Source organism: Vipera berus (genome assembly GCF_964194415.1).
Source record: "Vipera berus genome assembly, chromosome: 7".
In the NCBI taxonomy this organism is placed as follows: Eukaryota; Metazoa; Chordata; class Lepidosauria; order Squamata; family Viperidae; genus Vipera; species Vipera berus.
Window position 1 is genome coordinate 54,471,802 of NC_138209.1, and position 14,752 is coordinate 54,486,553.

Genomic DNA, 14,752 nt, shown 5'->3' on the forward strand with positions numbered 1-14,752 from the left:
TACTCTGCGGAACATTTAATTTCCAAAGCAGTCTCCTTTCTCATCCTCTCATCTTTCCTACTGTCTTCTCCTATTAGTTTATGATTTATCAATTGTTTATTATGATCTATGACCTATCACTTGTTTATATTTTTTTTATTTTTTAATCCCATTTATATCCCGCCCTTCTCCAAAAACTCAGGGCGGCTTACAATTTAAAGCACAAATCAATGTGCTTATGTACACTGTGAGCTTATGCACCAGAGACAAATTCCTTGTGTCTCCAATCAGACTTGGTCAATAATCTAATCTAATCTAATCTAATCTAATCTAATCTAATCTAGAATTCTAAATAACATTTATTTCAAAGTAAACGCACTTAGGATCAATTGATAAATGCACAAAATTCCTCTGCACTACACTCAAAGTAAACATTTCAAACACAGTACATGGATCAACTGTATTCTGTGGCAAAATGTGTTTGAATACTAAAATACATTTATTATACAAATTGGCATTATATTCTTATTATATTATGTAGTTTAAAATATTTTGCTTACTGCCTTATTTTTAATAGGGAATTCTTAAAATCAGATGAAATGTTCCTTTTGATTCTGTAGTTGTTTCATTGCATGGCAACAGACATTATTTTACAGATGTTCTAAAATGTTAATTTTGCATACAAGGTTTTCACAAAGCATGGTGGAGTATAATTAAAGTGTAATTAAGTAATTTTGTTTAGTTTTTGCCTGCATAGGAAAAATCCTAGGTTCTATTATTATTCCCACAGCATTAATAAATTAACAATTTCCTTTTCTAGCACAAATGAATCCATGCTCTGAAGTTATCTTGGTTCTGTTTCTTCTCTTTGATGAAAATTTCTATTTACAGCCAAATTATTTAACACACTGATGACAAAGACCCCCTATGAAGTTGACAGAATTACTTATACAGTAGCTTATTAAATCACAGCACCACATAATTAGTTAACAGAATATATATTTGACATATTCTGAAAGCTAGTGACAATTCTTTCACTATTTGTATGACCAAAATTTCTATCAAGTCAATTTCTATCATGTTTGGAAAATGTCAGCAAGTTCTTCAAGCTTCCTGAAACCTAAAGAGATATTTTTCATGAAATATGAGCATATCATTTAATGGCTATAACAATTATCAGTTATTATATACATATACATATACAGACATACATACTATGTAGTTTTAAATAGTTTTAGGAACTCTAGCATTTACTGTATTGCTATTTTGCTAAGGTCACAATGAATAGTAAGTCATGTGTTTATTTTAAATTCACTCTTTTAGGGATTAGTGTTTGCATCTAACAGTAAACTTAAAGAGCCATTATTACTTATCATGGTTTAAAAATCTTGTCTGAATCAAATGAAAATCATCAGGTATTTTTAACAGAATTGTTAGAACAAAATGTTACATCAGAATTAATATTAGATAACTGGTATTAGTTCACCATAATAATGAGAAAATGCATACACATTTTAATAAGAAATCTTTCTCTTGATTTTAATTGATAGCTTGATGCACTAATACGATACAAATACATTTTAAAAAGGCTTGTTTTACAGATGCTGCCAAATGGAAGTTTTGTCTGCTTGAAGACTGCAGCAGGCTTGCAAGTTATATCAAGACCGTCTTCTAAAAGTGGGTGAGATTAGGATTATAGATCAGATTTTTAAGTTGTTAAGGTCCTATTCCCCCTCCGCCCCCCAAAAAAGCTGGGATGTAATGGTCAGACCATTGGATTCTATAAAGATTAAAAGGTTCTACTTCATCCTTGGACGTAAAAACTCAGTAGATGCCATTGGGTTGAAGTGATCTAGAAAATAAGATAGAGAAATATCATGTACGCTGCCCTGAGGTCCAGAAGGAAACGTGTAATATAAATCTAATAAATAATTCATTAAAATCGCATATCGTATACTAACGATAATAAACATAAATAAGAGCATTTAACGTGAGAAGCACTTGACATTGTCAATAAGCAGAACAATTGCTAATTCCACAAAAAGACATTTTTTTTAAAAAAAAGTTAAACAAAATATCAGTTCAATACAAGGTAAAGAAAACAACTGCAACTGCCAAAAAGGGATAAAAAGGGAAGTCCCTCAAATGATGGCCACGCCCCTAGTAGGCTAAAGACCGCCCATTCTGGGTGGAAGAACTCAGACACGGCCAAGGGAGTTCAAGAAGGCTTCCAGTCGACTCTCTTCGCTTTCCAGGAAGCAGATTAGAGACGTACTCGCTGGTTAAGGGCAATTAAACGATCCGAGACCCAGCCAGCTAACATTGGCCGTGTCTCGGTCACGTGAGTACCTCGCCCACTCCCTCCCGGCCTTTCCCCCCCCCTGTCCGTTCGTCCGCCCTGCGCGCGTTCGGTGATAGGTACAATTACTACGGTCGGTGGTCACGTGCTGTTCGTGTTCTGACGCGTGGTTCAGGGTTGTGGCTTTGCTGCCGGGTTGCATCCCTGTAGCGTCCCAAGCTGCGACTTAATGTTATTGCAGCTGAGTGGAACGCTGCGTTTGGAGAATGCGATTCTTGGGTTGTGGAAGTGACGTGTTTGCGTGTTGCATTGTAGGCTAGCAAGATGTAAAAACACTCTTGGACACCTCATGGGCGAAAAGAGCATCTGGGCTCGAAAAGCTAGCCTTAAATTTCATTCCATGACTGACAACAAAGAAGATGGTACTTTTACTGGAAATAGTTGTGCGGTCCTGCAGGAACCGCTTAACTGTATAACTCCCGTGTTCAGTCGCTTTCCAAACCAGCTGCTTTCAACCTGGGGCTCTCTGAATGAGATGGATCTGAGTTCCATCGCTGCAACCAACACAGGGCGGGCTAGTTGTTCTCAAAGACAGCTTCTAGTCCAATCCAAGCAGGAGACCGTATACCAGGTGTAGGCAACTTTGGCTCTTTTATGACTCGTGGACTTCAACTGAATTGAAGTCCACGAGTCATAAAAGCCAAAGTTGCCTACCCCTGCCCTATACCATTTTAGAGAAATGGCTGTCCAGCCTCTTTTTGAAAGCCTGCAGTGTTCGAGCATCCACAAACTCTGAAGGCGAGCTGTTCCACTGGTTAATTGTTCTTAATGTCAGGAAATCTCTCCTAGGTTACTTCTCTCTTTAATCAGTTTCCATCCATTGCTTCTTGCCGGCTGATACTTTGGAAAATAGGTTGACCCCTTCTTTGTGGCAGCCCCTCAATTATTGGAACATTGCTATCATGTCACCCCTAATTCTTCTTTTCACTAGATTAAAGGTAAAGGTTCCCCTGCACATGCGTGCTAGTCGTTTCCAACTCTAGGGGCCGGTGTTCATCTCCATTTCAAAGCCGAAGAGCCAGCGCTTGTCCGAGGACGTCTCCGTGGTTATATGGCCGGCATGACTAGATGCCAAAGGCGCATAGAATGCTGTTACCTTCCCACCGTAGTGGTCCCTATTTTTCTACTTGCATTTTTACACGCTTTTGAACTGCTAGGTTGGCAGAAGCTGGGACAAGTAATAGGTGCTCACTCTGTTACACAGCACTCGGGATTTGACCCACCAAACTGCCAACCTTCTGATCGACAAGCTCACCGTCTTTACCCACTGAGCCACCGCGTCCCTCTTCACTAGACTAGACATACCCAATTCCTGTAACCATTTTAGCTTCTAGTCCTACCAATCATCTTTGTCATTCTTTTCTGCACTCTTTCCAGAGTCTCAACATTTTTTTATATTGTGTGACCAAAATTAGATGCAGTATTCCAAGTGTGTCTTATCAAGGCATTATAAGGTGGTAGTATCACTTCTCATGATCTTGATTCTAACCCTCTGTTAATGCAGCCTAAGATTGCATTGGGTTTTTTGGTGGCTGCAACATATGACTGACTCATTTAGAATAGAATAGAGCTGGAAGGGACCTTGGAGGTCTTCTAGTCCAGCCCCCTGTTCGAGCAGGAGAACCTATATTGTCTCAGACAGGTGGCTGTCCAGTCTCTTCTTAAAAATCTCCAATGATGGAGCGCCCACAATTTCTGGGGGTAAGCTGTTCCACTGGTTGATTTTCCTCACTGTAAGGAAATTTCTCCTTAGTTCCAGGTTGCTTCTCTCTTTGATCAGTTTCCAACCGTTGTTTCTCATTCTTACATCTGGTGCTTTGGTGAACAACCTGGCCTCCTCTGCCTTGTGGCAGCCCCTCAGATACTGGAACACTGCTATCATGTCTCCCCTATTTCTTCTTTTCCTTAGAGTAGCCAGACCCAAAACCTGTAGCCCTTCTTCATATGTTTTAGTCTCCAGGCCTTTGATCTTCTTAGTTGCTCTTCAAATTTTTTCCAAACTTTCGATATCTTTTTTGTGGTATGGTGACCAAAATTGGCTTCAGTATTCTAGGTGTGGTTTTACTAGGGCTTTATAAAGCGGTAATAGTACTTCTCATGATCTTGATTCTATGCCTCCGTTTATACAACCCAGAATTTTGTTAGCTTTTTTAGTTGCTGCTGCACACTGCTGGCTCATAGTCAAGTGATTGTTCCCTAGGACTCCAAGGTCCCTCTCACAGTTACTGTTTTTGAGCCAGGTCTTTCCCAGTCTATATTTATGCCTTTGGTTTTTCCTACCTAAATGTAAGACTTTGCTTTTCTCTACATTGAATTTCATTTTGTTAGATAAGGCCCAAGCAAATTCAATGGAGAAGTCAGATTAACAATAGTACCACTAACAATTGCAGTGATTCACTTAATAACTATGGCAAGAAAGGTCCTAAAATGGGGCAAACTCTTAAAAACTGTCTCACTTAGCAATATAAATGTTGGGCTCAATTGTGATCATAAATCAAGAACCACCTATATTATTAAAATGGGTAATATTTAATTGTGGCTATTATCTTTACAGTGCAGATGAAAACTGACTTTTCAGGTAAACTTTTGGTAGGAAGAATTTATGCAGAGTATAAAAAGACTTGGACATAAAGTATGGATTAACAGGAATCTTTTACTTAAATGTTATCTCAAAGATTCAGTGCCATACCTTTGGTACATTAGAAATTAAATGTGGCAATATTTCCAAATCTGAATGGAATCAGAGTCCATTAGGCTCAATAGTCAGAGAAACTGTCAGCTACCTGCATGTAGTCCCTTTTACTCCATTTTTGGAAGAGATTTTATAATATATATTCTAAATAGTTGCAGAAGTAGAAACAGAGGAAGATTTTATTTCATATGCAGGAGCAATATATGTCTATCAATAATAATTATTATTTGTCAGTTATGTTTTGGAGATGTCAAAGGTTTGTGCCATTTTTGGTGGTTCTCGGGGAATTGGTCAGGCTGCTGCACAGCTCCTAGCACAGAAAGGATATTGCCTGGCTGTTATAGCAAGAAATCTGGACAGAGCTCAAGCTACTGTGGATAGATTAGGAGGTAAGTAAGTGTTGATATTTGTTTTTCACATATACAGTACCTTAGAAAGCATATGGAACTACTTAAACAGCACATTATCTAATAGAAATTTGCTAAATTCTTTTAAACTGAAGACGCTTGTAAAATCACTTTATTTTTTTATGGGAAATAGTTGTTGGATTAATATTCTGCCATTTGATCAGGAGCTGAAGGCCTGGATATATTTTAACAAAATAATATTTTTCAGTAATGGATACTGTTCAGAAAGAAACTTGTACCCTTACTGTGCCTTGTTTTCAGTTATCTAAAAATTACTACTTCTTTTTACAATAGTTCTGCTTTAAAAATTGCAAACCTGATTTTGAGTAATTTACATGTCATCATGGATTTCATTTAAACACAGCAGGTCATCTTGCACTGAGTTGTGACATCACCAAAGAAGAAGCCATCCAAAAAACATTTAAAGAAATAGAGAACAAATTAGGTCATGTACGCTATCTGGTTAATTCTGCAGGTATCAACAGGTTAGTTTCACATTTAAATTGTAACATGAAAATACCTTGTATAAAAAGCAGCATGCAATTTACTTTGTTTTACAGAATAAAAATACATAAATTATAGAAGAAATATAGATAAAGACATAGAGACGCACACAGAGAGAATAATTATACTTTCTTTCCAATAGTTAACACTGAGGGGTCTTTGGTGTTCTCTGAGCTTGGTTGTTTTCTTGCAGATGTTTCATTACCCAAACTAGGTAATATCATCAGTTCTAGTAAGGAGTGCTGTTTGCTGTCAGTTTATATTCTAGTGGCTTACCTGTCAGTGTTGGTGGGGGGAGTCTTAGAGATTCTTTGGTTGGGGCTTTTTACTGTTGGCTCTTTGGCAATTTCTTGATTGGGGTATTGTTTACTTGGTTTGTCTGATATTAACCTTGGAGTTAATCTATGCTTATCTGGGTCCTGATTGCTGGTGGAGAGGTGCTTGAGTCTTTTTGTTCCCTTTTGGGCTGGTTGATTGTCTTGGCCTGGTGTAGGGTTGTCATATTTTCCCAATTGAAACTATGGTTAAATCTGTCTATATGTTGTAAAATTAAAAAAAATCATCATGCCTTTTGACTGCCAGTTGGTGTTCATGGATGCATTCTGCCAATCTTCTGCCTATTTGTCCTACATGGTTGTTGCAGTTCTTATATTGTATGTTGTAGATCAGTGCTTTTCAACCTGTGGTATGCATACCACTGGTGGTAGGTCGGCACCTTGCAGGTGGTATGCGTATGATGGGTTGAAAAGAACTGTAGAAAAAAAGTATATAAAAAAGTGTAAAAGTGTAGCAGGGGGATGAGCTAAAGTGGCAGCAGCGCTACACAGGCCTGTGGGTGAGTCAGTTGGAGCTTTGGTGTTGCTGGGGCTCTGCTGAGCACCCAAGAGCCTTGGTGGAGCAGTGGGCTAATGCCTCCTTAAGTAACACCAGCTGCCTGCAATTAGTGCAGGTTCGAGTCCCACCAGGCTCAAGGTTGACTCAGCCTTCCATCCTTCCGAGGTAGGTAAAATGAGGACCCAGATTGTTGGGGGCAATAAGCTGACTTTGTAAAAAAATGCCACGGGGGGGGCAAAAGCCCTAATAAGCAGACATATACATAGAATGAAGGCTATTGCTAAGCACATTGATTTGTGCTTCTTAGATTGTAAGCTGCCCTGAGTCTTCGGAGAAGGGCGGGACATAAATGGGATTAAAAAAAAAGTGCTGATCGGTGCAGGGTGCCAGCTGATTGTCGCTTCTGGGAGCAGAGCACAGCCTGGGGGAGGGGGGTCAGCTGGAGTTGCACCAAAGAGAAAAGGAAGAGAAGAGGGAGAGAGGAGAGTATATAAAAGGAGGAGATTTTGGCAGGAGTGGGAGAGAGAGAAAAAAGATGATGGGGAAAGATAAGGGGACAGAGAAAGATGGAGCAGCACACAGCCTGGGGGAGAGGAGTCAGCTGGAGTTGCACTGAAGAGAAGAGGAGGAGGGGGAGAGAGGAGAGGATGTAAAAAGAGGAGGTTTTGGTGGGAAAGGGAAAGGGAAAAAAAGACGGGGAAAGAGAAGAGGATGGAGAAAGAGAGATAGAGAAGAGGAGAGGCTTCTTTGAGACAAGCAGAGGGAGAGAAGGGGATAGAACAGTGCAAAGATTAATGTCAGAGAAACAGGCACAAGTTTCCCATTAAAGTATGGTAAGTGGGTGTACAGATAGTCCTCAACCTACAACCACAATTGAGCCCAAAATTTATGTTGCTAAATGAGAAATTTATTAAATGGGTTTGTCCCATTTTATAACTTTTCTTGCCACATTTGTTAAGTGAATCACTTCAGTTGTTAAATTAGTAACCCAGTTGTTAACTGAATCTGGTTTCTCTATTGACTTTGCTTATCAGAAGGTTGCAAAAGGGGATCACATGACCCTGAAACATTGCAACCATAATAAATGTGAATCAGTTGCCAAGTATCCAAATATAAACTACATGACCCTGTGGATGCTGCAATGGTCATAAGTGTGTAAAATGATTATAAGTCACTTTTTCAGTGCCATTGTAACAGTCACTAAGCAAACTATTGTAAGTTGAGGACTACCTGTTCTTTATCATTTTTTTCTTTTTTTTTGGTCATCAGGTTTTTGACACCTTGCTAGATGACTGGTGGTAGTCAAGTATTGCTATATCCTAAATTTGTGAAAAGGTTGAAAAGCACTGTTGTAGATGACTCCTGTTTTTTCTTCTGGGATTGCTGGGTCTTTTGGTTTGCTTAGGATGTTTTGAAGGGCTTTAGTTGGCTTGTGTGCTATGCTAATTGCATGTGGTTGTAGTAGTCTATTGGTGGTTTCTGAGATATTCTTGATGTATGGCAATGTAATTCTTTTAAGGGTTTGTGTTGGTTGTGCTGTATTGTGTTGAGTGATCAGAGACTTTTTGATAAAGTTGCATGGATATCCATTTTGTTGGAATATGTTGTATAGATGCTCCATTTCCTTTTTCTGCTGTTCTGAGTTGCTGCAATACATTTGGGCTTGTCTAAATAAAGTCGTTACTCAGCTTCTCTTGTGGGAGGTTGGATTGTTGCTGTCAACTGTCCAGTTGGTGAATCCTGAAAAAGGAACTCCTGGGACATTGTTCTTCTAAGGATATAAACTTTACTGAATAAACCACATTGGCACAAATGAAACCAGCGAAATTAGCCCTGGGTTTCCTGCACAAAAGCAAGCATAGTTAATTCCCCCTTTTCCCTACAGGCCACCCACATTCCAAAACATCCATCAATCATGCCTATTCATTTTTTTATGAGAAACAGTCTGTAACACTGAGACATCTACGCGGGGTGTCCTTGGGATGCCAGCAATGTCCTATGGTGCCAATGGATGCTTGAATACTACTCTCCCTCCCCTACATTCCAACCACCCTCTCCCTATTATTGTCAAGCTGTGAGTGAAGAGGAAGTGTAGGTAAAAGTGTGAATCAGTCTTGATATGCCGACCCCCCCCCTAAAACAGAGGTCCCCAACCTTTTGGGTACCAGGGGCTGGTTCTGTGGAGAAAGGTTTTTTTCATGGACCGGAGAGTGCGTGGTTTCGTGTGCTGCCTGCATCCTAGAGATGGGGCTTTGCTTGTTCGTGCAGCCCAGTTGCTAGCATTTTGTGGCCTGGTACCGATCCACAGACTGGGGGTTGGGGACTCCTGCCCTAGAAGAAGGATAGATCTGAAACAGATCTGAAGGATAGACCTGAAACAGTAATAAACATATTGTCATGCCTCCATCAGAGCCTGAATCTGCTGAGGAAAATGAGCTGGAACTGGAGCCTATGGAGGTTGAGGGAGAGGTGTCTGTTGATTCAGAGGAATGTGGGGAAAAGCAGGCCGAGGCAGGCCAGGGCCTTTCAGGATTGGGACAGGATGAACATGAGAGACAGAGCTCAGGTAATGAACAAAGGCCACTCCCTCCTGATCCTAGAGAATGGAGAGAAGGAGGGAACAATGCAGGATGGTTCAACTACTTGGGAGGAGAGCGCCCTGCTCCTCTCCACAAGGCACATCTGGAGACTTGAGACTTAAGGAGATGCTGTGGGGAGGGACATTTGTCGGGAACAAACGCTGAATGCTTGAAATTTTGTGTGCCGTTGCTGATCTTGGAAACAACTCTATGATCTCTTGTTCTGTGTTGTGATTTCTGCTTGGAAACCCTGAAACTCTGACCATTATAACAAAGTTGATTTGGTGTTCAAAGACCTTGGATTGAATTTTGGCTTCTCTTCTGAAACTGCTCAGTCAAGCTTGCATTTCCACAGACTCATTAGATTTTAGATGTTTGTTTCTTTCCTTGTTACCTATGTGGCCTTGAGTTAATTATTCTTCTAATCTAAGTGTGTATGAGTTGAAACCTGAAGGAGAACGGCTTGTTCCATACACACACTCTCCCTGCCTGAAAAGTTAAAAACTTGTGAAACTACTTGCAGCCAGAGGCTGCTGAAGGTGTGTGTATCTTTTTTTATTGAAAAGTTTTACAATACATTTTTAAATACAAACCCCCCCTCCCCCTCCCCTCTCCCCAACCCCCTCAAACCTCCCCTCCCCTCCCCCCTCCCCAACTTCCCAGAGCAAAATACAGGGTATAAAAATACAAACAAACATAATCTAAAATATGCAAACAACTATAAAATATTAAATTCTATCGCACTTTAACTCTTAATAAAATGACTACAAGCTAGTTATACATTATATCCGCTACTTATTCAAATGCTAAATGAAACTTTTTAGTCCCATATTTATTCTGAATATAATCAATCCATCTTCTCCACTCCACAATGTATCTCTGTTGCGATTGGTCTTTCAAATACGCTGAGATCTTTGCCATTTCCGCCAAGTTGGAAACTTTTAAAGTCCATTCTTCTATAGTCGGCAGTTCTTCCTTCTTCCAATATTGCGCTACTAAAAGTCTCACTGCCGTAATTAAATTCAACATCAACTTAGTGTCCACAATGGTAGTATCTGTGATAATACCCAATAAAAACAGTTGCGGACAAAACTTTATCCTTTTCTTGAATATTTTTTGCAAATTCCACCAAATTTTAATCCAAAAAGCTTTAACCCTTTTACAAGTCCACCATATATGAAAATACGTTGCATCCTCACAACCACACCTCCAACATTTGGGCTGGCAGTTCGGATACATACTTGCTAATTTTTTAGGATCTAAGTGCCACCTATAAAACATTTTGTAAAAGTTCTCTCTTAAATTTTGGGCCTGTGTAAATTTTACATTTCTCACCCAGATGTTTTCCCAAGTATCCATTGTAATAACTTCTTGAAAATTCTAAGCCCACTTTATCATCTTTAACAAGTTCCGTCTCTGAATCAATTTCTATCAATGCAAGATATATCCTTTTTATATGTGCTTGACCTTGATCTCTAATTTGCTTTACCAAATTTTCATCAATCATTGAAAAACCAGTTTTCTGGTCCTGTTTCCACCTAGCCTGTAATTGCCCATACTGAAACCAGGTTTGTACAATCCTTTCTTCTTTTAAAATGTTGTATGACTTTAATTGCCATACATTCCTCTCAAAACTTAAAATTTCCTTATATGTAGTCACATCATGTTTAAATCCCACATTTATATTTTCTATTGCATGTTTAGGTATTGCCCAAATAGGTATCTTATAATTTAACTTATGTCTATACTTTTTCCAGACTCGCAACAGAGCATACCTTAAAATATGTATCTTAAACACATTATCCACCTTCTTATCATACAATAAATATGCATGCTATCCAAATAACAAGTCATGACCCTCAAGATTTAATAATCTCGCTTGTGTTAAATTAAACCAGTGACTTATCGCTGACAAAGCAGCAGCCTCATAATATAATTTGAAATTAGGCATTTTAAGACCACCTCTTTCACGTGTATCTTGCATTATCTTAAATTTAACTCGTGACTTTTTCCCTGCCCAAACAAATTTATTAACTCCTTTTTGCCATTCCTCCAAATTTAAATCCTTTTTAAGTATAGGTATCATTTGAAATAAAAATAAAAATTTTGGCAAAACATTCATTTTCACTGCTGCGATTCTTCCCAGTAAAGATAATTGTAATTTTTTCCAACTATCTAATTCTTTTTGTACTTTTCCCCATAACTTTTCATAATTATTTTTATATAACTTCACATTTGAGGCTGACAAATATATCCCCAAGTATTTAACCCTTTTAACTATTTCAAATCCCGTTAGCTCTTCTAAAACAGCCTTTTGTGATACTGTCATATTTTTAGACAATATTTTAGTTTTTTGTATATTGATCTTAAATCCAGAAACTTTCCCATATTGCGTTATTATCTCCATCAATTCTACAACTGAATAATCGGGCTGAGTTACCGTAACAACCAGATCATCTGCAAACGCCCTCAGTCTATAATCCTGATCTCTTATTTGGATTCCCTTAATTTTATCCGAATCACGTATTTTAATCAGTAATATTTCCAATGTTAAAACAAATAATAGAGGTGACAACGGGCACCCCTGCCTTGTACCTTTTTCAATATTATATAATTCAGTCAGGCTATTATTAACTATTATACGGGCTGTTTGCTTTTGATATATTGCCCTAATTGGTTGTAAAAATTTATCCCCAAATTCCATTTTCTCTTAATACTTTCATCAAAAATTGCCAATCCAATTGATCAAAGGCTTTTTCAGCATCCAAGAAGATCAACGCTGCAGGGATCTGATTGTTTCTTTCCAAAAATTCCAATAAATCTACAATATGTCTCACATTGTTCTTCATTTGTCTACCACTTATAAATCCAGTTCGATCACCATGAATTACTTGTTGTATTACCCTCATTAATCTGTTAGCTAAAATTTTTGCAAATATCTTGTAGTCCGTATTCAAAAGTGATATTGGCCTATAATTTTTAGCTTGGGTGACATCCTGGTCTTCCTTTGGGATCAAAGAAATAAAAGCAGTCTTCCAAGATGGAGGTACCCAATTGTCTGAAACAATTCCCTTAAAGGCTTCACCATTTCTAACTGTAAATTTTTATAATACACAGCAGTCAATCCGTCAGTGCCCGGCGCTTTACCCACTTTCAGTTGTTTGATTGCTAAAAAAATTTCATCAGTTATCAATTGATTCATCCCTTCCTTTTGTTCTTGCGTGAGAACAGGAATATTAGCTCTTGTCAAATAATTATCTATATCTACATCTCTAATCTTATCTCTAGCATACAACGTAGAATAAAAATCAACAAAAGTCTTTTTAATAAGACTCTGCTGGTACACTACTTTACCCTTATGTTCTATTCTATCTATATTAGAAGCCCTTTGCTTCTTCCTTAACAAGTAAGCTAACCATCTACCTGGTTTATTAGCATTACAGAAAGTGTTATGTCTAACATACCGTAAGTTAGTTGCCACTTGATCTGCCATTAACTTATCAAACTGACCCCTTAATAAAGTAATTACCTCTTTAATCTTCCCATCAGATGGATTCAAAATTAAAGCCTTTTCTTTTTCTTTAATTTCATCCTCTAATTCTTTCCTCCTAAATTCCAATTTACATCTATATTTATTGTTCAAATATATTAATACACCTCTCATATAAGCTTTAGATGTTTGTTTCTTTCCTTGTTACCTATGTGGCCTTGAGTTAATTATTCTTCTAATCTAAGTGTGTATGAGTTGAAACCTGAAGGAGAACGGCTTGTTCCATACACACACTCTCCCTGCCTGAAAAGTTAAAAACTTGTGAAACTACTTGTAGCCAGAGGCTGCTGAAGGTGTGTGTATCTTACTTTGTACTGCAGTTTGCCATAAACGTGGGAGCGTTTGGGGAAGTTTGGAGCAAATAAAGGGTGGTTTGAACTGCCAGTTGACTGTTTTGCCTCTGTGCCGTGCCCTGGGTCATCACACATAATATACATTATTACTTAATAGCCACTTATTACCACAATCCTTATTGTGGCTCTTGAGGGTATTTAATGTGGAACTTCTTAACCAACCTAGTTGCCTTAACATCTGGAGCAGCCACCCACTCAGTATCCGCTAATGGATAGCCTTTCCACAGCACTAGAATTGTAACCTTCTCTTGTAGTATCTGGAATCAAGAATCTCTTTGACCTCGTAGTGCTCCTCTCCCTTTACTAGGATGGGAGGAGGAGGTGGTTCTCTCACTGGTCTCAACCTAGAATCTCAAAAGGGTTTTAAAAGACTGCAGTGAAACACCAGTGAATCTACCTAAGGCTTTTTGGCAACTTCAGCTCCACCATCACCGGGTTTACAATGCAGATGATTTGGAAAGTTCCTATATATTTGGGACTACCTTTTTACAGGGTTTCCTTGGGTTTAGATATTTTGTGGACAAATACACCTTATTCCCCACTCTAAATTCTCTTGGGGGGGGGCTCTTCTTCGATCTGCTTGCCTCTTTTGACTTCCCTAGTCTTATTCAATCCTTCACGTGTGGTGCCCCACATGGCTTTCAAAGAATCTTTCCACTAGCCCAGGGGTAGGCAATCTTGGCTCTTTTATGACTCATGGACTTCAACTTCCAGTGTTCCTGAGCCAGCATGGTCCATGACAGGGGCATAATAGTTGGAAATCCCCCACCCAGATCATCTAACCACCATCCAGATAAAAAAACAAAATCGAGCGTGTGACCCCCCCCATGAGTCGGGCCCTGAATTACTTGCATCAGGTCCATGGCCGTCATGGAAGCCATGAACTCCCAAGCCAACTCCGATGATCCCCCCAGGGATGGCAGATTAAAGTCCCCCAAAATCATAAGTTTGGGGAACTCAATCAACAACCCCGAGAGGATGTCGAGAAGTTCAGGCAGGGCTGCTGCTATGCGACTAGGCGAAAGGTACACTAGCAGCAAGCCCAACTGAGCCCTAGGGCAACATCTCAGGAGGAGTGACTCACACCCGAGTATCTGGACAACGGTGGCCTCCTACAGACATAAGGCCTCCCTCACAATCACCGCCACACCCCCACCCCTACCCTGAGCCTGAGGCCGGTGGAGCACCCGGAAACCTGGTGGGCAGAGTTCAGTCAGAGGGACACCACCCTCTAGGCCCAACCAGGTCTCCATAATGCAAGCCAGGTCCGCACGCTCCTCCTCAACCAAATCTCGGATGAGAGGAGCCTTATTAACTACGGACCTAGCATTAAAATACACAAGCCTAAGCTCAGGTGACTTCTCACCCTCGCTTCTGGAACCACGGGTCGAAACCAGAGAGTCGGAGCGCATCACCGCTTGGAGATAGCAGGGACGCGCTCCTGGATGTCGATACGGCCTTCTGTAGAATTGCCTGCTACCATTCCCAAACGTCG

At 39.5% G+C, this 14,752-nt stretch overlaps 1 protein-coding gene across 3 annotated transcripts in view; it reads left to right on the forward strand.

Annotated features, from left to right (window-relative positions):
- Positions 1–1,306: 1,306 nt before the first annotated feature.
- The window catches only part of CBR4 (carbonyl reductase 4), a 46,010-nt gene continuing 32,564 nt past the window's right edge, over positions 1,307–14,752 (forward strand). The window contains exons 1-3 of one of the 3 annotated variants that reach the window (XM_081333244.1): positions 1,307–2,320; positions 5,265–5,419; positions 5,802–5,922. In XM_081333244.1, the coding sequence (XP_081189370.1) occupies positions 5,278–5,419; positions 5,802–5,922 (263 nt within the window). In that variant the 5' untranslated portion in view covers positions 1,307–2,320; positions 5,265–5,277. Of the gene's footprint in view, positions 2,321–4,425; positions 5,420–5,801; positions 5,923–14,752 lie in introns of those variants that run through there. The other 2 variants (XM_081333245.1, XM_081333243.1) reach the window with 2 other exon arrangements.